The 22,149-nt window shown below is 36.5% G+C and overlaps 2 protein-coding genes across 3 annotated transcripts in view; one reads left to right on the top strand and one right to left on the bottom strand.

Moving 5' to 3' along the window:
* fars2 (phenylalanyl-tRNA synthetase 2, mitochondrial) overlaps positions 1-8,893 on the bottom strand; it is a 168,397-nt gene extending 159,504 nt beyond the window's left edge. The window contains exon 1 of the mRNA XM_051881524.1: positions 8,763-8,893. The gene's annotated coding sequence lies outside the window, so the exon portion shown is untranslated. The remainder of the gene's footprint in view (positions 1-8,762) is intronic.
* Positions 8,894-8,955: 62 nt separating this feature from the next.
* LOC127505751 (LYR motif-containing protein 4B) overlaps positions 8,956-22,149 on the top strand; it is a 71,922-nt gene continuing 58,728 nt past the window's right edge. Inside the window, exon 1 of one of the 2 annotated variants that reach the window (XM_051881527.1) lies at positions 8,956-9,116. In XM_051881527.1, coding sequence (XP_051737487.1) covers positions 8,962-9,116 — 155 coding nt within the window. In that variant the 5' untranslated portion in view covers positions 8,956-8,961. The remainder of the gene's footprint in view (positions 9,117-22,149) is intronic. The other variant, XM_051881528.1, reaches the window with a different exon arrangement.

Here is a 22,149-nt window from a genome sequence, read left to right as displayed (position 1 = left end):
ACAGACTCATTCTGGGGACACCAGAGACTTATATTACATCTTGTATAAGGGTCTCAATAGGTCTCCTTTAATATCAATGTATATTTAGAATATAAATAAGAATATATCAATATCATATATTGTGCAACATAATACTGTATAGCCCTATAACGCAAGCACAATGTCTCCCATGAGCTTTTCTTTCAAACTTTTTTTCATTGCACTTTTTTCATTGCTCAGAGACTATAAAAATGTCAAGTGAAGAGAGAATATGAAAGTTGAAAGAAAGCATTAATGTTGCTGACACTGCAAAGATATAAGTAGTCCTTAGGGATGGGAGAAAATGAACCGATCCGAACAGGACAGAAAATATTGCCAGTGCAATGAGTACAACTGTAGACTGAACCCTTAAGCTGACAAATGGTGGCATTCAATAAAAGTGTAAAAAATGAACAGTGTATAAATTAGTGTGGTGCAATGAATTAATACCATAACAATTTTGATTAACACTTTACAATAAGGTCTCATTTGTTAATGCATTAGCTAAAATATATAAAACTATATATTTTACAGCATTTATTAATCTTTGTTAATGCTAGTTAATAAATAAATAAATAAATAAAAACAATAAAAAAAAAAAAAAACAATTGTTCACTGTTCGTGTTAGTTCAAAGCACATTAAAGGGATAGTTCACCCAAAAATGAAAATTTGAGGTTTATCTGGGCATCCAAGATGTAGGTGACTTTGTTTCTTCAGTAGAACACAAATGATTATTTTTAACACCAACCGTTGCGGTCTGTCAGTCGTATAATGCATGTCAATGGGAACACAATCTATAAGAGTCAAAAAAACATGCACAGACAAATCCAAATTAAGCCCTGCGGCTCGTGCCGACACATTGATGTCCTAAGACACAAAAAGATCGATTTGTGAGAAGAACAGAAAAGAAAAAAAAAAACATAAAACAGAACTGAAGGTGGCCTCAACTGTCATTGAGAAGTTTTGTTTCTCATTAAGAAAGAAATCCACAGAGATTTTCAAGTGAAGAGAGAAAAAGACTCTTCTCTGTTTCTCGATGATATATGTTGCTAGGGAAGAATGACAATCGGTAGACAAAAAGTAGAAACAAAGTACACTAACAAGCTGTCTGGGTCTCCACAACATCTACAATGAAAACTGCATGTCATCAACATGAAAACAAGAATCACATAACAAGACAGCCTTTCAAAAACAGCACTGATCTCTAAAGGAAATCTTTTGACACTACTTTCAAGCACACCATGTGCACGGACCTGTGCATAAATGGATGCGGTTTTGAAAAGATGAAAATTGAAGAATATTATCCAGGTGACAAACAAACACACACTCAAAAAATACATCTGGCTTGCTTCTCTTTGGATTCAACTGGACATGTTTCCAGTGGTTTCTTTACATGAAATTGTCATTTAAACCGAGGCATGTGAAAGTAACTCGAATGGCTTCTTAGAGAAGTCACATGAAAAACTGCTGGAGGTACAGTAGACATAGTCAAGTTGGATGAAAGTCCATTTGGGATCATAAAAAGCATGGTTTAACTGCTAAGTTGGCCTTCATCTGCCAAATAAGCCAAGCTGCATATTTTACAGCACTGATGAAAGAGCTCTGAGACATATGAGAGACATAACTTCACAGGTACATGAAGATCAGATATGGCGTGTAATCATCTAATTTAGACATATGCACACATACAGTATAAGTCAAAAGCTGGGCATGTTTCCCAATATTGTAAAGACTTTTGGCTTATGCATACATGATAGACTTTTTTAGATAAATATAGGTAAATAAACATTATATTATCTATAAATATGCACTGCCGTTTAGATGTTTGAGGTCTGTACGGTTTTTAAAAATATTTTACTGCATTTCATTTGATTAAAAATACAGTAAAAGCTGTAATATTTTTATATACACATTACAATTTCACATAATGTATACTATTTATAATAACATTTTTTATTATGACATATTTTAAAATGTATGAATTTATTCCTGTGATGCAAAGCTGAATTTTCAGCATCATTACTTCAGTCTTCAGGGTCACATGATCCTTCAAAAATCATTCTAAAATGCTGATTTGCTGCTCAAGAAATATTTCTGATTATTATCAATGTTAAAAACACTTGTTTCATATTTTGTATTATGCAATACATTAAGTTTTTTTTTAGGATTATTTGATGAATAGAAAGTTCATGATTTGTTATCACAACATTTTTTTCTTTTGTCCAATCAACTTCAATAATTAATGTGGTTCAGATAACATATTTTTTTCAATTTTCTGTTGATTAAACCAATCGCCTTCATTGTATTAACTCAAATTTTTAATTTCAATGAACTCAAAATTTTAAGGCAACCCAGGTAACTTAAACCAACAATTTTTTTTAAAGTATATATACATGCCTTAAAACTGAAAACAGCTCAAAAACACATATACACAAGTTTTGTTTTTGGTTATTTTTTAAGTTCAATAGTGTTACATTTTTTTATTTATAATATCTTGATGTATTTATTTGTGTACTGTTATTCTACAGTCTCTCCTATGCTCTGTTATAAAATATGCAGTTTTCAGAAAACTAATTTATTATCATCAATCTTAGCTAAACTTTCTAAACCTAACATTTTTAAGTTTTTGGACACCATCTCCTCCTGCTTATTTATCATCTTATGACATTATAAAAATAACTTTGTATTTCATTTAAATAAATAAACACATAAACAAATAAAAAATTAAATAATTTTTGGCCAGCATTATCCGCTGTCATTTCTCCCTCTGTTAATTGGGCTCCAAATTGAGAGATCAACTCAATCAGATGACACGATTTCACAGTCTGTTGTCTTGACCTGCCACTTGCTGGTGACCTTTCCACTCAAAGCTATAGGGCCATCTGCAAACAGGACACGTCTGTGACCTTCTCCAATAGCGCTGAGGAGCAGACACCCTTTAAATCCAACCTCATCTTCAACCCCCCAACCCCGCTGAGCACAACATCTCGCCACAATCATGTGTTATGAGCACAACATCGATCTCTGCGGGTCAAAGACAGACCCGTTCTTCATGCATCAGAGACAGAAAAAGCAAGAGAAACATGCTCCTCTGAGGAGATTGAGAAGGCAGCTTGTGTTTTTATAAAGCTGATGATGATGGGTTGATTTGTTATCTGCAGAGAATGAGCCTTGGATTAAAAAAAAAAAAAAAAAAAAAAAATATCACAATTCAAGCTAAAACTTTGGCAATGTTATGCTGAAAACACCCAAAACACAAGAACTGCAAAGATGACTAAAAATCACCATATTTAAATCATTATTTCACTCAAGAAAGACATTTCAGTCATATATTCACTCATCAGAAACACAAAAGGAGATGATCAGTTTCTCTAAATGCTCCAATAAGTCACATAAATGTGTGGTAACATCAGCTAAAAGGCCTTGCCCATGGACCCTTTTCACAGATGACTTCCTGGGTGAAAACACAATATAATAAAATGTATTGGAAATACATTTATCTTGTGCTAAGTATACTACAAATACATATTTATGTGCTAAATAAAAATGCCCTGCAATTGTACTTTTGGTATACTAAACTGGTATACTTAAAGTCTGCTAAATTGGAACAACTTATTTTTTTGTACTTTAATTGTGTGGAAGTATTGCTGAGGTCCATCTAAAGAACTATTCCAAGTATACTTTAGGTACACTAAATATCTTGCATTTAAAGACTGATATTATACAAAAATCACACAATCCTTATTAATAGTGATATTAAAACACTTTTTAGGCATAATATTAATATATGTGCATTGTGCAATAAAGAAACACTCCAAATAATGTTTAATCAGTAAATCTTAAGTGATATGTCAATAAATATCTTAATGGATTTGAAGTATACTTAGTATACTAATATATTTTAAATTGATTTTGGTATATTTATTTATTTTTCTTTAATTAATATATATTCATAACCAATGTTGGGGAAAGTTACTTTTAAAAGTAATACATCACAAAATTGCGTCCCTAAAAAAGTAACTAATTGCGTTACTTAGTTACTTTTTATGGAAAGTAATGTGTTGTGTTACGTTACTTTTGCATTACTTTTTCTCATCTGGGCTTGTTTGTTTGTTTGTTTTTTTAATAACAAAAAAGTTATTCTATTTTTAGCAAATGTATAGGTCCTTTCACACTATAAGTGAAATGAATAAGCCTCAGGCTGAAGCAAATGCAAATTCACACCTGTACAGTAGAGGGCGCAACTCAAACAAGAAAGTTCAGCACTCTTCAACAATAAAAACAAAAAATGAAACACAAAATTCACGATTTCTCTCAACATGTGGACAGGAGAGCTGTCAGTCAATAAATGGGAAATCAAAGTAACTCGCATTACTTATTTGAAAAAGTAACTCAGATATTGTGTTGTAAATTTAAAAGTAATGCATTACTTTACTAGTTACTTGGAAAAAAGTAATCCGATTACGTAACACACATTACTTGTAATGCGTTACACCCAACACTGTTCATAACACTATATTTTGTGTTATATTACCTCAGCAGTAAATTACAAAACAAGCTAATTAACATTGTGAAGGTGTTTCTAATACAACAGCTGAGGGAGTGATGGCAAATTTCACACCATTTTCTCTTCTGACTGCTGTAATCAATCTCTCTAAATATGTTTTCCCTCTTTTGGAAAGTCATAGAAACACTATCATGTTTTTTCTTTTTCTTTTTTTTCTTTTGCTGATGGAACAAATGGGAATACAATTTGCTGACATCTCCCGTTCACCACTGTAGAAGTTTGCCCAACTGTGGCGACTTGCGCTTCTGATAACCTTGTAAATGTGAAAGTGTCATTAGTATAACAGATGCTTGAAGCACAGCTCTTCAAATAGGGATTCACAATATTTTTTAAACAAAAATGTCAGATTTTGTCACCAACACTAGTTTACAGCCCATTAAAGACATAATGGACACACTCATAAAACAAGTACCAAATGCACCAACAGTTATCAGTGTCTTAATTCAACAGAGCTTTATAGTTCATTTTACATTATATACATATTCAACCCTGCTGAATCAGAAAAAAAGCATTCAATTTACTGATGGCAGTCATAACATAACCTCTCATAACGTCTCCAGCAGTGACTCACAGAGATTTTAGCACATCACAGTGACATTCATTTGAGATGTGACTTACTTCACACTTTAATTTTAGAACAAGGATCTTCAAACATCCACTCTTCACAAGACAGTGTGGCATATTATTCCCTTAGCCAGCATTTCACAGACAAAGTGGACAGTATTGGAAGCTCTATTGGAAGCTCTCTACCTTAGATCTGCAGCCAAATCCATGGGTTGATCTGATGGGTTTCTGATATGAACAAAGCTCTGAAAGATGCCAGAAAACTAAAGGCTCCAGGAAGCTGAAGGATCATGGCTTCATTTTACATCAGATAGCTAACATGTTAAACAGATTAAAACACAATTTGTGGATTTGCAATTGACCGTTGATGAAGACCCGCCCCCTTGGTATGTCCGACAAGCCATGTTCTCACACAGTGAAAAATACAACACGGAGCAAAGAGGAAGCTGACAACGCGTCGACAGGCAAGGCAGAGCAGGTTACTTTTGATATGAAACAAAGTCTCAAATTTTGTAATTTTTAAAGAAATTTAAACAATAAATACCGTTTTGTGGCTCTTTAATGTGTCATGACAGATCGCTGTAGCGCCTCAGATCAAGCGGCTCATGAACCGATCATCTCTTAATTTATATCATCAAATAAACATGAACGAACCACATTTCAATCACAGAAAGATGTCAGTACACATCATTTTTCAAGTTCAAGTCCACCAACGTTAATCTACTAACTCCCCTGACTGCTTTGTCGGACAAAATGGCGGATTTGGCGTTATGATTGGTTAGATCACCTGTCAATCAAACTCCCGGTCAATTGTCTGCTTATTAGCAAAAGTGCAATCTAATTGATAGAGGTTTTAGCTTGAAACAGAAGTGAAAAGTGGTAAAATGGAAGCTAGTCAACATAAAGGCCATGACACATCAAACCAAAGGTCTGCCAACGTCAGGCTGTCATTGAGTGTCTGTCGAGCTAGTTTTTGCGATGTGTTCCACACAGTAGCTCTAGTCTGGCTTATGTCTGTCTAGTTTTTGTGGTGTGTTCCACATGTTGGCGGGAGTTTCAGCCGATTCAGCATGTTGAACCGGCGTCGGGCCGTCGGTGAGAGAGATCGCTCTGTCAAGACAGCACAAGAAGGCTGTTCTAATTTTACATGATCATCTTACCTGATCATTCCAATACGCAAATATTTTCATAACAACATGAACCGCCTAGAATGAAGAAAGCGATCAGCATGATTTATATTCAAAATGGTAAGCAGCAAGAGCTGCTTTGTTTATGGTTTGTATATCTGCAGTCCTAGATTCAGTTTCCCTTTTTGAATGACGAATACAGACTATTAATACTGATATAGACAATTATTTCCTTACACAGAGGCGGAGCACACACATTATAGTTGGCAGTCAGCTACAGTCTCTGCGGTGTGCTCAAGCACAGCTTTTTGGCTCAGATGCACATGACTAGGGCTGAAAGATTTTGGATTTTGCGCTTTTTTGTTTGTTTTTTAACCAATATTGCAATTACGATTAATATGCGTTTATTTTTTAAGCTCTTAATCTATTGTACACTGAGCAAAATTATAAACACAACACTTTTGTTTTTGCCCCCATTTTTCATGAGCTGAACTCACAGATCTAAGACTTTTTCTATGTACACTCACCGGAAATGTCACCCAATGAGCATGTTTGGGATGCTCTGGATCAGCGTATACGACAGCGTGTTCCAGTTCCTGCTAATATCCAGCAACTTCGCACAGCCATTGAGGAGGAGTGGACCAACATTCCACAGGCCACAATCAACAACCTGATCAACTCTATGCGAAGGAGATGTGTTGCACTGCGTGAGGCAAATGGTGGTCACACCAGATACTGACTGGTTTTCGGACCGCCCCCAGTACAGTAAAACTGCACATTTTAGAGTGACCTTTTATTGTGGCCAGCCTAAGGCACACCTGTGCAATAATCATGCTGTCTAATCAGCATCCTGATATACCACACCTGTGAGGTGGATGGATTATCTCGGCAAAGGAGAAGTGCTCACTAACACAGATTTAGACAGATTTGTGAACAATATTTGAGAGAAATAGGCCTTTTGTGTACATAGAAAAAGTCTTAGATCTTTGAGTTCAGCTCATGAAAAATGGGGGCAAAAACAAAAGTGTTGCGTTTATAATTTTGTTCAGTGTATTATTCAACAAAGACAAGCAATAAATCATTGTATAGTAGGGGTAGGAATCTTTAGGCACCTTATGATCTGATTCCGATTCTGGGAGTCACGATCCGATTCCAAAACAATTCTTGATCTCCTTTTTGTCTTATTAATTAATCTTATTAATAAAACCTAAAATCTTGTTTTATTTAATTACATATGTAATTATAAAGACTTTTTAAAATAATTACACATTAAAAAAAAAATAATTAAAACAATTGCATGTTAAGAATTTTAAATATATAAATTAATATAGTCAGTATTATAACTAATATGCCAGTCTCCTACGCTGTTGACGTAGTGAACGCAGTGCAGAGCTTCCGTGTTTTACGGCAGAGTGCCGACTCACTATTGGCCAGTTCCCGTGTCAGTATCACACGCATGCGTTGTACTGCTCACGTGAACAGAGTCGGCCAATACTGAGCCGGCGTTCGGACATAAACATGGAAGCGCTGCACTGCGTTCACTACATCAACTGTGTAGGAGACTGACATAGAAGAGAAGAAATTGTTGAATAAAGTTATTATTTTTGTTTTGGCGCACAAAAACTATTCTTGTCGCTTCATAACATTAAGGTTAAACCACTGTAGTCACATTGACTATTTTAACAATGTCTTTACTACTTTTCTGGCCCTTGAATGTGGTAATATGTTGCTTTCTATGGGTGATTTATTAAAAAAAAAAAAAAAAACCCTCTTGGATTTCATCAAAAATATCTTAATTTGTTTTCTGAAGATGAAAGAAAGTATTCTGTGTTTGGGATGATATGAGGGTGAGTAATTGATGACAGAAATTTCATTTTTGGGTGAACTAACCCTTTAACTTCAAATTTGAAACAAATTGGCCACATACATATGGCTTCAATTTTCTAGCAAAAAAAAAAAAAAAGTCCAAATTATTTTGCAAAACATATATTTTGTGTTAAAAATTTTTGACACTACATTTTTTATGCACACAAAAAAAAAATGTATGCACAAAAGTGGTGTTATTTGTAACATGTAAATATAAATTAACGTGTAAATAAAATAGCTCGCTATAAAAAGCAGTAGTGTGAAAACACAGGTCTGAAAATCTCACACTGTCCCATTAAACCACATCATAACTTAGATTAAAGAGTCTGATCTATTTTATGGCAGGATACCAACCAATATAAATGGCATATATTTTGTTTACAGTGTTTGTGTGAGGAATTTCATTGAGATTAATCTGCTCAGACTCATGATCAAGCTCTAGCTAGCCTGCAATTTATATTCAAACTGACAACTCATTACTTATAACGACAAGCCACACTTCAAATAATAACAGCCGACAAATCATCACGCTGACAGCAATTCTCACTTCATAACTAACAAATGCATAATAAATGTGTGCAAATCAACGCATGAAACTACTGAACAACCCCTCACTCACCTCTGTCTGGACGCGCGTGCTGTTTTTGAGACGCTTGCTGATGTGCCTGATCAATATAGACACCAAATCTCATAGCATATATTAATTTATAACACATTACGTGTACTGCATTACCTTGAGATATTTTAAATATAGAATAATTCATCAATTAAACTTGAAAATCAGCTTGGATCGTATATTTTAACACTAAAGAGAGTGTATGCACTCAGGCGCGCCTCTTGTAGCTGTTCTTGGGTCCTTGCGTCAAACTGACAGCTTTGTTTCCATCATGGCGGCGTCCAGCAGAGAGCATGTACTATCACTCTACAGACTGCTTTTGAAAGAGAGCAAGAAATTCCCCTCGTATAACTACAGGTAATCACACGAATTTACATGTATTTATCAGCAGCACTACCTCGTGTCATGTATGCAATAGTCTCTGTGGCTTGTACAGGATGATGCTGTCCGATTCTTTTGAATAATATTCATCTCAATACATTCTTAGAAGATTTAATGGACATTTTTTTATATACTGTATATCAAATGTAAATTTATGTCCATTATTCTTAATTTTCCTGGTTAAATAAATATTAGCTTGCATAAAAAAAGAGAGACCAAATACAATTCTATTTTGTATTTTTTAGCAATAACTATGTATGTTTACATGTTTATACATTTATTCCAAAATAATAACTAAAAGCACTAACAATTTAAACCATATATATAATTTGTGAACTAATGTTCAGCTTTTCTTTTTAGTAGTCACCTTATTTTCAGCAGTCATCAAGCTTGTACAGACTTGTCACAGACACGAAGATGTACCTTTAATTTCACAAAGCTGATTGCTCACTAAAAATCCCCACAGTCATCATGTTTTCAGGACATTTAAAATTTGTTTTGACGTGACGTAACGTGGTGAAATGGCTGAGTTGTTTAATTAGTCTTCCCATTAATGCCATCATCTTCATTCAGATCAATGTGAACACGCACGAAAACAAGAGGCGGGATTTATTGCGAGAACCAGTCATATCCAATCAAAGCACTGCCTCCTTTCGCCCATTCATGCTCAATTACCCCCATTAAACCCAGCGCACGCTTTAGGGTGTCTGTTTTAACTCAATGAGGACAGAGGAGGCAAGCCTCCCGCTGTAACTTCACCTGCGGTTGTCGCTGTTGGACACTGTTACTTTATAAAAATTAGTGACTTTTACACTTTTAAATGTCACATTTTGACATATTTTATCATTTTCTCATCCAGTTTTTTTTTTTTTTGAGGAGACACTGCCTCCTTGGAGGAAATGCCCCTGATGACAACAGTGTTTTGAGGGCCTAAAAACGCAAACTTTTAAAAACGGGTTTCAAAGTGCAAGTTTTTGTCTCAGTGTTAACTTGACGCAGAGCTGGGTAGGTTACTTACAAATTGTAATCGGTTACTAATTCCAAATTACATGACAAATTGTAGTTAGTAACATAATCCATTACATTACACATTTTAAAGTAATGTAATCTGACTACTTTTTGATTACTTTTAGATTACTTTTGACTAAACTCATTTATCACATTGATTTGAATAGGACAATCTTCATGCTGGACCATATTGATTTAAAAATACAAAGAAAAAGAAAATGTATTCCATTTTTTATCAACAACATATAGTATAGGGCTGGACGATTAATCGAAAGTAATCTAAACCGAAATTCAGAACCTCTAACCAACGTAGTTTTCCCATGTCGGTTATTTCATTTTTTTAATCCTGTTAATACTTTCCCCTTATAAACATATTACCTCGTTTGTAGTCACGTGACTCCGCCCGTCCAGTCAGCGGCATGGAAGCAACACAGAGGTGAACTCGAATGCCGAGTCAGCACTTCCTGCGATGTGACTATCGTAGATGCGCATATCGATGTTAAAACAATATATCGTGCAGCCCTGCATACCCTAAGTCTAGGCCAAAGGTGTCAAACTCTGCTCCTGGAGGTCCGCAGTCCTGCAGAGTTCTGCTCCAACCCTAATTAGACACCTGAACAAGCTAATCAGGGTTAATTGAAAAACGCAGTCAAGTGTGTTGCTGAACTCTGCAGGACTGTGGCCCGCCACGAGAAGACAAGTCTGTACAACATTGAGCCTTTTTGTCCAAGGTTAACTGTGTTGTTCAAGGACATGATGGTGATGGATCAACTCTTTCAGGGTTGGAACCTACAGTCTCTTGGTTTCCAGCCCAGACCTTTAACCACTTGCATCACTTTTACTGTAGCCTATTTTAAAAAATAGTATATGAAACAGTATGTAATGATACATTATTTAAATAGTAATATGCTACATTATCATGACCTTCTTACAAATAATCTAGTGTTACCTAAAATTGTAACATTTATTAAAAATTGTAATGTATTTTTATTATTATTATTATTATTATTATTTAAATTGCACTTTAAAACAAGTTTGTCTAAAAACTTTTGGTCAGATCTATTAATCGGTAAAGAAAGTGTTGAGAAATGTCATATTGCTTTTGGTTCTTATGTCACAGTGGAAATGAAAGGTCAAGTACATTGCATTGTGGGATACAGAATCTCACACAGTGTGCTCTGTTGTATGCAGCTGCACATTTTGGCAAATGTAGCACTGTAGGTAAGCCAGATATTGAATGCATACAGTGCACAGTCGACATACTGCAGAAATAGCATGGGTAGTTTGATAGTGTGTCATTCGAAACATCCCCTGCTTCTCACTTTATATGGGAAAATCAAGCCATAATATCATTATAAGTTATTGTTCAGATATTCTATCATCATGGTGCATGTATATTACAAATAGCTATAAATGGCTTAAAGTGTTCACAGAATAACAAGCTGACAGGCAAAGGATAATAATCTCCCACCCACTCAGTTTCCATAGAGCTTTGATTCTCTAAAGTCTGCCAGTGTTCATATGTTAACAGTCTTACAGCTCTTACTTTTGTAATCCTTTCAGTTTGCCTGCATACAAATATTAATATTAATACAATTCATTAATACCTCATGGATAAAACATACAGTATCTCACAGAAGTGAGTACACCCCTCACATTTTTGTAAATATTTTATTAAATCTTTTCATGTGACAACACTGAAGAAATGACACTTTGCTACAATGTAAAGTAGTGAGTGTACAGCTTGTATAACAGTGCAAATTTGCTGTCCCCTCAAAATAACTCAACACACAGCCATTAATGTCTAAACCACTGGCCACAAAAGTGAGTACACCCCTAAGTGAAAATATCCAAATTGGACCCAAAGTGTCAATATTTTGTGTGGCCACCATTATTTTCCAGCACTGCCTTTAGGGTTGTGCCGATGGACGATGATGGCTTACCGACATCACGATGGAGAGACACCCCCCCCGCACACTCTGCCCCCGCCCCGCTCCGCTGCGAGTCTTGCGAGTCGACCCCATAGACTGTAAAAAAATACACACACTAATCCTAGTCTCTTCTATAGACTATAGTTATCCTAAAATCTTTGCAGGAATTGCTCTGTAAATTAAATTGAGAATATAACTAATGCATATATGCCATTTTAAATACTGTAGTCTATGCCAGAGATGTGACGTATGTTAGTCTGTGAAAATATCGTGTCAGGCATTTGATCTTGACATTGTTAGAATCTTGTCTTTTTTACATGTCTGACACTGTACATTTAACTTAAAATATTTAATTTTGTACAAGAAAACAGCCCTTATTAATGAATTATTAGTAGCCTATTGTAGTGTCTTGGGAGATCGTGCTCATTGTTACATAGCTCTGTGGCTATACTGCACTGAAGCGGCAGTATAAGATATAAACCCAGAATTCAGTGAACGTCAATTAACTTTTGTCTGGTTAATAAATACCTTTAAAGACAATTTTCTTTGGCCATAATGTCAAATCAAATGAAAGAATGAAGGTGATTCTGATAACACAAATTTATTAAAACACAGAAGAACAACAAAGAACAAGAACACCATTGTATCAGCTCTTTAAGTGGAAGAAAGCTACTTTTTTTCCCTTACGTGCAACTTATTGGAAAGCCCGGATGAGTCATTAGTTATGAAATAAAATAAATAAAGTAATAAAGTAAAATAACAAAATTATAGGTTTTAAGTAGAAAATAGTATTTATGTAAAGAGATATATTAAAATAAAAAGTGCACAACTCTTTTTAAGTGGAAGGAAGCTACTTTTTCCCCCCTCGCGTGCAACCTATTGGAAAGGGCGGATGAGTCATTAGTTGGGAAATAAATAAAGTAATAAAGTAAAATAATGAATAATAATTATATAATAACGAAAAATTTAAATAATCCCCCATATATCATCGTCCATCGCGATGTTTTACTGTAAACATCGTCAACTGCCAATTTAGGGGACATCGCCCAACCCTAACTGCCTTAACCCTCTTGGGCATGGTGTTCACCAGAGCTTCACAGGTTGCCACTGGAGTCCTCTTCCACTCCTCCATGACGACATCACAGAGCTGGTGGATGTTAGAGACCTTGCGCTCCTCCACCTTCCGTTTGAGGATGCCCCACAGATGCTCAATAGGGTTTAGGTTCCCTCAGCTTCTTTAGCAAGGCAGTGGTCATCTTGGAGGTGTGTTTGGGGTCCTGCGGCCCAGTCTCCGAAGGGAGGGGATCATGCTCTGCTTCAGTATGTCACAGTACATGTTGGCATTCATGGTTCCCTCAATAAACTGTAGCTCCCCAGTGCCGGCAGCACTCATGCAGCCCCAGACCATGACACTCCCACCACTTGACTGTGCTTGACTGTAGACAAGACACACTTGTCTTTGTACTCCTCACCTGGTTGCCGCCACACACGCTTGACACCATCTGAACCAAATAAGTTTATCTTGGTCTCATCAGACCACAGGACATGGTTCCAGTAATCCATGTCCTTAGTCTGCTTGTCTTCAGCAAACTGTTTGCGGGCTTTCTTGTGCATCATCTTTAGAAGAGGCTTCCTTCTGGGATGACAGCCATGCAGACCAATTTGATGCAGTGTATGATCTGAGCACTGACAGGCTGACCCCCCCACTTCTGCAGCAATGCTGGCAGCACTCATACGTCTATTTCCCAAACACAACCTATGACGCTGAGCACGTGCACTCAACTTCTTTGGTCGACCATAGTGAGTGGAACCTGTCCTGTTAAACCGTTGTATGGTCTTGGCCACCGTCCTGCAGCTCAGTTTCAAGGTCTTGGCAATCTTCTTATAGCCTGCGCCATCTTTATGTAGAGCAACAATTCTTTTTTTCAGATCCTCAGAGTTTTTTGCCATGAGGTGCCATGTTGAACTTCCAGTGACCAGTATGAGAGAGTGAGAGCGATAACACCAAATTTAACACACCTGCTCCCCATTCACACCTTAGACCTTGTAGCACTAACGAGTCACATGACACCGGGGAGAGAAAATGGCTAATTGGGCCCAATTTGGACATTTTCACTAAGGGGTGCACTCACTTTTGTGGCCAGCGGTTTAGACATGAATGGCTGTGTGTTGAGTTATTTTGAGGGGACAACAAATTTACACTGTTATACAAGCTGTACACTCACTACTTTACATTGTAGCAAAGTGTCATTTCTTCAGTGTTGTCACATGAAAAGATATAATAAAATATTTACAGAAATGTGAGGGGTGTACTCACTTCTGTGAGATACTGTAGGTAGAGTGGTTTTGTGTATCTCTTATAAAACTAGTCTTGAATAAGTTCATGATTGAAAGTTACAACAGGTCTCAATTACGAAGAACGAATTTCTTAGTAAATGTATCTACCATATGAGTTATGTATATACTGTACAATCAAGAGACACAAGCAATACATAAAAAACACACAACCTAAAACAACACACAACCTACTAAAACAACAGATACTAGCCCACCCTCTCAAAGGCTAAAACAAAAAAAGTAGTTTTTGACATCACCTTTAAAAGCATTTAAAGATGTGACCTCTCTAAGTTCCTGAGGAAGACTATTCCGGAGCCTCAGACCCACAACAGCAAGGACCTGATCCCCTTTTGACTTTAAATTAGTTCGAGGGACAGTAAGCAATAACTAATTAGTTGATCTTAAAGGCCTAGGTGCTTGGCGAAGAGCAATGAGCTCAGACACAAAAGCAGGAGCCATCCCATGAACTGCTTTAAAAACATGCAATAGAATTTTATATTATATCACGTAGTCCACTGGAAGCCACTTGAGAGAAGCCAAAATAGGAGAGATATGATGACTTTTCTTAGCACCTACCAGCAGCCTAGCCGCCGCATTCTGAACTAATTGCAAGCGTGAAATAGTGGTCTGGCAGGACCCCACATAGAACAAATTGCAATAGTCCAGACGAGACAAAACAAAGGCATTAATATCCTTCTCCAAATCTTTTCTCGACAGAATAGGCTTTAATCGAGCAATAGACCTAATCTGGAAGAAACAACTCTTAACTTCGGCATTAATCTGCATATCAAATTACAGCTCTGGGTCAAACACAACACCTAATTCCTTATTTGGTCATGGCAATAGTCTGACCATGAACCTAAATACGTGAACATGTCTAAGCATAGCTGGGCCAAAAAGCATAATTTCAGTTTTACTTTGGTTCAACTGAAACAGATTGTGAGCCATCCAGCTCTTAACCTCCTCTAGACAAGAAAAGAATAAATTAGAGCCATAGTTCTCTCCAACTCTCAAAGGAAGATAAATCTGTGTATCATCAGCATACAAATGGTAAGACATGCCGTATTTTTAAAAAATTGAGCCCAGGGGAAACATATGGGTCATTGATGAATAAGGTTTTTAAAAGTGTAAAAAAACCATTATAGAGATATAATTAATTTTGAAGTTTTATTAAGTGTTAACAATGAGATTATGTGGCTTTTATAATCATTTAACACTGCTTTTGTCATTTTTTACAAGATGGACAATTTGTCACAAAAAAGTCATTCGGTTTAACCAAAATTTCGGTTTTACTGAATGACGATATATTCAAACAATGTTAACAGGCTGATATCTAGCTAGCTAGCGAGTTAGCTTGCTAGGTAGCTAGCAAAAGGACAGTCAAACATTTTATATTTTTTTAAAATAGTTTTTAAAATATTACAACATTTTCCATGTTTTATAGGGGTTGTACCGAATGACCTGATGTTTCGGGACATGCGTATGGTCAAGTGAAAACATTAATTTTTCAAATAGTTAAAAGAGAGTTAGTTACTTTGCTTCACGACCATGTGGTCCTTTGCAGGTGTCTGATACTGACTGCATGACTTGATCCAAAATGGTATATTATATTGGTTACTCTGAATGACATCAATAAAAAAAATGCATTTTTTCCGGACATTCTTTCTCATAACAAATCAATGACTTCTACACATAATTTTAATGCCATTTTGCACTATATTGATATATGATATTACAAAATCATGACAGAATAAAAAAAAATACATTTATTACATTTTTAAGATATTTTAATCACAAATTAAATGGCTGTATTGGCCTTTGGACAGTTAAACCGAATGACCATTTGACACTTCAAAATCTTTAAAATACCTTTATATGTAGAAAATTAATTAAAATTATCCTTTTGGATTCAATAAAAGAGATCTAGTTGTACTACCTTACATACTTTGAATGTCATATCTTTGTTTTTTATTATTATTAAGGCCTTTGGACAAAAAAAAATGACCTGTCACGTCATTGACCCATATACAAGGAAAATAAAATAGGGCCAATAACACAACCCTGAGGAACCCCACAAGTGACAGGCTCTGTTGTTGAAACAAAGTTACCATACTTTACAGAGAATGAGCTATTTGAAAGATAAGACTTGAACCGCACTAAAACCATCCCACAAATTCCAACCAAAAGGGATAACCGCTTTATATGAATCACCTGCCCTAAAACAGGACTGAAATTTGTCTAAGATCTCATACTTACTAATGTTAATATCCACCATTTATAAGTTATTGGCCTAATGAAATACAATACTGTTTGGCTTATTATTATCCAGAACTTTATTATTGATGCATACCTAATTTCATTGAATCCACAAAGTGCCATAATTAGCATCATTAAAAAGAACAAATATTACTTAATTGTTCGTAACAATGGCCATCATTCTTGGAACATGAGTGGAAGAAACTGTAAAATGTTTATTAAACCATTTTTTACCTGATCTGTCGCAGTGATGACAAATGGTTATAAACAGTTTACACAGAAATCTGTTATGCTCATGTTTCTTTAACGATGGCCATTGTTTAGAGAGAAAACCAATGTGCACATTGCTTTCTAACTGTGTAATATAATATATTCTGTTAAATTATTCAGAGCCTAAAAATTTGTTGCTGTTGCTGTTGTTGTTTTTTAACATGCAGATGGTAACTCATATTTGGCGTTTTTGAGATATGCAGTGTAATACACCTTCAAATGGGATTTTTTGGGTTGTGGCTTGAGCTGCGTGTGTATAATCTGAAATTCTCAAATTTACGCAGGAGGAAAGAAGTTGAAAGAGCATGTGAAGAGAGACAGAGAGAGAGAGAGAGAGAGAGAGAGAGAGAGAGAGAGATGCAGGGAGGGGAGAGAGTGAATGAAATGCAGGACAACTCAGAGCGACTGCGAGATGATTGAAAGCCGGAAACAAATTCAGTCAGTGAGAGCGAATGATTGAGAAGGGAGGATGAAAGAGATGTTGATTTTGACGGAAGGTAAGAAAAATATCAGATCTGCCAAGAAAGAAGATTCACAACACGCACCCAGAGAGAAGGAGAGACTCTTTTTGAGGAGAGGAAGCACATTTTTTCACGCTATACTGCAGATTTAACAATACGGCTGCAAGTGTAGACTGCAGAAAGTAGGGCAGCTCTTACGTAAAGCATCTTCCCTTTAAATATAACCCTCCCCCGTGGTCCTCCAGCTCGACGTTAGTGCAGAGCCAATGACGACATATTTGTGCTCAGTCTTATTCATAAAGCTCACAAGAAATAAACCTTTAAAGGCCAAAGATAAATAAGTGATCAGGAATCAGCTCCTCACATCACAAACAGATTTGCGTGTGAAATCTCACAGATCTCCCTTGAAAGTGTTTGCCTGCCAACATGCTTTACTTTGTGTCAGTGAGGTGTCCGGGACGCCTGTTTGAAATGGAGGGATATTTTCTCTTCTGTTTGTATTTATTTATTCATAGCTGATGTCTTCTCATTTGACATGCGGCATTTAACGTGACTACATGCGTTCAGATGTATTCAGTGAGGTACACTCTTAAAAACAAAGGTCCTTTATTGGCATTGATGGTTCCACAAAGAACCTTTAAAGGGGACCTATTATGTGCCTTTTCAGAAGATGTAAAATATGTCTCTGGTCTCCCCAGAATGTGTCTTTGAAGTTTCAGCTCAAAACAGCTTTAACAGCTCGCGCTTCGGTTGCTCAACAACAACAAAGCTGGAGAATCTCACGCAGCTAAAATGACAATTGTCAGTAACGGTGTTCAGCCTTACATTGTTCAAACCGGAGTCAACACTGATGGAGAAACTCAGGAAGAAGTTAAAACTTTTAGAATGCATCTGGACATTTCTGAATGGTTAGTGGATAAATTGATGTAGATGATGTGGAGTTGATTCAACTCATCGACTAGCATGTGCTGTCGTGTTAATCTGTTGTGCTAATCCAGTGTTGAATTGACCCTCGTTTGTGAAGCAGTCCGGCATAAAATGACGGCATGATAACAACACTCTACTACAACAACTCTTCCTCTTCTCTAAAGCAGCCCAACATGGCCTCACCCCCTTTGTTGTGTGTTCTCGGGGGCGGGCTTTATGTAAATTTTGGGGTTTGTGATGTCACTAACCCGGAAGAAGCTCGTTGTAGTCCCAACCAGCCGTTTGTGATAGTCCTTAAAAAGCGATTTCTCTAAAAGAAAATATCTCCCTTTGCATTGAACTTTGAGCGTCGTTACTTTGCAGATGTTGTTTATGCTCAAACAGCAACATTACACACTAACTAAAGTTAAAAAGTTATCATAATCAAGGACCCCTTTAACATCAATGGAATCTTTCCATTCCACAAAAGGTTCTTAGAACTTTTGACTGTTACCCCTTTTCCACCAGCACGAACCGGGTGCTAGTTCAGAGCTAGTGCTATTGCTAGTTCGGAGTTGGTTCAACTGACAAGCCTTCTAAGAACAGGTTTGCCTTTCTACAGGTTACAGAGCCAGGTCTTACGTCACTGTATACGTTTCATCTTTCACAGCAACGCTAGCGCGGCAGCTTGTTGTTGGTCATGGTAACCCCGCCTCCAGCCCCTGATGCAAGCGGTTCTTACTTCTAGACCAGCAATGTTTTGGTGCTACTTATGAACCACTTTTCTTGGTTCAGAGCTGGTGCTTTGGTTGTCGAAAGACAAAGAACTGATTTGAAACTAGGCTCTGGCTCCGAACTAGCACTCAAACTGCCTTGGTGGAAGAGGGGTATGAAATGATCTTTGGGGAACCAAAAATGGTTCTTCTATGGCATTGCTGCAAAAAAAAACCTAACTCTAGCTGTAAAATGAATTTCTCTGTCCATATTTATGGCCAGCAGGCTTTGTTGACTTTGGTGCTCATATTCTCAAGGCTTTACTTTTGCTGGCGTCTTCACAGGCATGAATAGGTGATATGTTTGCTAAAGTTGAGCGCGTCCTCCGGTTTCAGATGATAATGTGCTGTCACTAGTCTCTGTTGATTCTCAGTGCAGCATCTGTAAGTTCAAGCTCCAGCTGTAATTTTGATGTTTCAGTATTAATGCTGAGCTTCAGTAGCGTCTCTGTGGGTTTGATCTCTGAGAGAATCTCTCTTCATCTCCTCCACAAGCTCTGACATCACAGCCTGTTTGCAGCGCTTCAGACTTGTCTCTTCTCTTCGTCTCATCTTGTCTCTCTTCTTTTTGGTCCTTTTCTCTCCTTGTCTCGACTTATTTCTCCTCTCGTTTCATTTTACTTTACTTCAAATATTCCTCTTTCTCTCCATGTCTCTTCTCTCATTTCTTTTCTCTTTTGCCCTTACTGTATGTCACCTTGTTTTGTCTCTTCTCTTATTTGCTCAGCTTGTCTTGTTTCTCTTTTTCATCTTTTCTTGAGTCTTCTCATATTTTGTCTCTAATTGGTTTAATTCCTAGTTTTGTTGGTTTTGTTTGGTTTATCTTCTGTCTTGTCGCCTTGTCTCTTTGTCTCGAATTATTTCTCCTTTCTTCTCTCTTTGTCTATTTTTTTTTTCTCATTATTTCTGTAATGTAATATTGTATCATTTCTTTTCTCTTCTGTCCTTGTTTTGTCTGGTCAAGACTCATGTCTCTGTGGCTCTTTTTGTCTCTCAATGTCTCTTCTCTTAATGTCTTGCTTGTCTCCTCATTTCTTCTTGTCTTGTCTTCTTTTTCTCCTGTTCTCTCCTCTCTCCTCTCCTTGTCACACCTAGTCTCATCTCTTTCTCCATTTCTCTTCCTGCTGCTTCTTGTCACTCTTTTTCTTGCATCTTCTTCTCAATTTGTTTCTTATCGTCTCTTTGTCTTGTCTCATCTTCTCCTCTCCTTGTCTCATCTCGCCTCATTTCTCATTCTCTTCTCATCTCATCTGTTTTCATGTCTTTTTTTCATATCTTGCTTTTTGTCTCTTGTTCTAGTTTCTTCTGCCTTTGTCTCTTCTTTTCTGTTCTGGTCTCTTCCCGTCTCTTCTCATCTCGTCTCTTCTCTTCATTTTGGTCCTTTTCTCTCCTTGTCTCGACTTATTTCTCCACTTTTCATCTCGTTTCATCTCTTCTTTACTTTCTTTTTCTCTCCATGTCTCTTCTCTCATTTCTTTTCTCTTCTGTCCTTATGTCGCCTTGTTTTGTCTCTTCTCATCTCATCTCATCTCATCTCGTCTCTTGCTCAGCTAGTCTTTTCTCTTTCTCATCTCTTCTTGTGTCTTATTTCTTATATTTTGTCTCCAATTGCTTTGTCTCCTGTTTTTGTATGGTTTCTCTTCCTCTTGTCTCTTCTTGTCCCTGTCTCGACGATTTCTCCTTTCTTCTCTCTTTGTCTCATCTTTTTTCTCTTTATGTCAGATCTTCTTTTTCTCTCCTTGTTTCTTGTATCATTTCTTTTCTCTTCTGTCCTTGTCTTGTTTTGTCTGGTCGAGATTCATGTCTCTGGCTCTTTTTGTCTCTCAATGTTTCTTCTATTTACGTCTTGCTTGTCTTCTCATGTCTTCTTCTCTCATCTCATCTCTTTCCTCCTGTTCTCTCCTCTCTTCTCTGCTTGTCTCACCTGGTCTCATCTCTTTCTCAATTTCTCTTCCTGCTTCTGCTCGTCACTCTTTTTCTTGCATCTTCCTCTCATTTTGTTTCTTATCGTCTCTTTGTCTTGTCTCATCATCTCCTCCCCTGGTCTCATCTCACCTCATTTCTCATTCTCTTCTCATCTGTTTTCATCTCTTTTTTTTTTCATATCTTGCTTTTTGTCTCTTGTTCTTGTTTCTTCTGTCCTCATCTCTTGTGTTCAGTTCTTGTCACTTCTCATCTCATCTTGTCTCTCCTCTTCTCTTCTTTTTGGCCCTTTTCTCTCTTTTTCTCGACTTATTTCTCCTCTCTTATCTTGTTTCGTCTCTTCTTTATCAGCAAGAAATCATTTTTTGTCAAAGTTTGGCACTTTTTTGTACTGAAGTATAAAGTAGGAAAAGTCACAAGTTCTCATGAAAAACAAAAACTTTTATTCAAATTTACACAGAAAGCAAGTAAAGAGCGCTCCTTTTATAATCACTGAAGCTGTTGATCAGTATGATACTATAGAAGAACAATGTTAAATTTAATAAGAGTAGAATAGGCCTATTTATAAAAAAAAAAAGAATATTAAAAAAATATTAACTTTAAAAATATATAAAAAAAAAAATAGAAAAAATGGTTCTTAATAAGTTTATCTGCATCTCCACTCAAGCTCAGTGCTTTGTCAAATGTGCATTTGTGCGTTGCTTGTATTTCTCTCCTTTTCTCAATTCTCCTCTCTTCTCTGCTCATCTCACCTGGTCTCATTTCTCACTCTATTCTCATCTATTCTCATTACTCTTTCTTGTCTGTCCTCTTCTCCTTTTGTCTCTTATCATCTCTTTACATCTCTTCTCTCCTTGTCTTTTCTCTTTTTCCACATCTTGTTTCTTCTTCATCTCTTCTGTTCTGTTCTCACTAGCTCTTCTTATTTCTTGTTCTCCCCTCACCTTGTATTTTTTTCTTCTTGTTTGTTCTCTTATTATATTTGCACAGTTCTTTTAACAAGATTTTGGCCACACTCATCATTTTTTAACTCTATGTGTGAATTTCATTTCAGGGGCAGGAAGCATCTTTAGCTAATAAAACATGGCCCGTGTATTTACAGCTGAAGGTGTCATTAAATATTAAGCCATTATAATTGGTTCCA

Source organism: Ctenopharyngodon idella, chromosome 23 (assembly GCF_019924925.1).
Source record: "Ctenopharyngodon idella isolate HZGC_01 chromosome 23, HZGC01, whole genome shotgun sequence".
NCBI lineage: Eukaryota > Metazoa > Chordata > Actinopteri > Cypriniformes > Xenocyprididae > Ctenopharyngodon > Ctenopharyngodon idella.
Note: the sequence above shows the minus strand (reverse complement) of the source record. Positions and strands in the feature narration are given on the sequence as shown.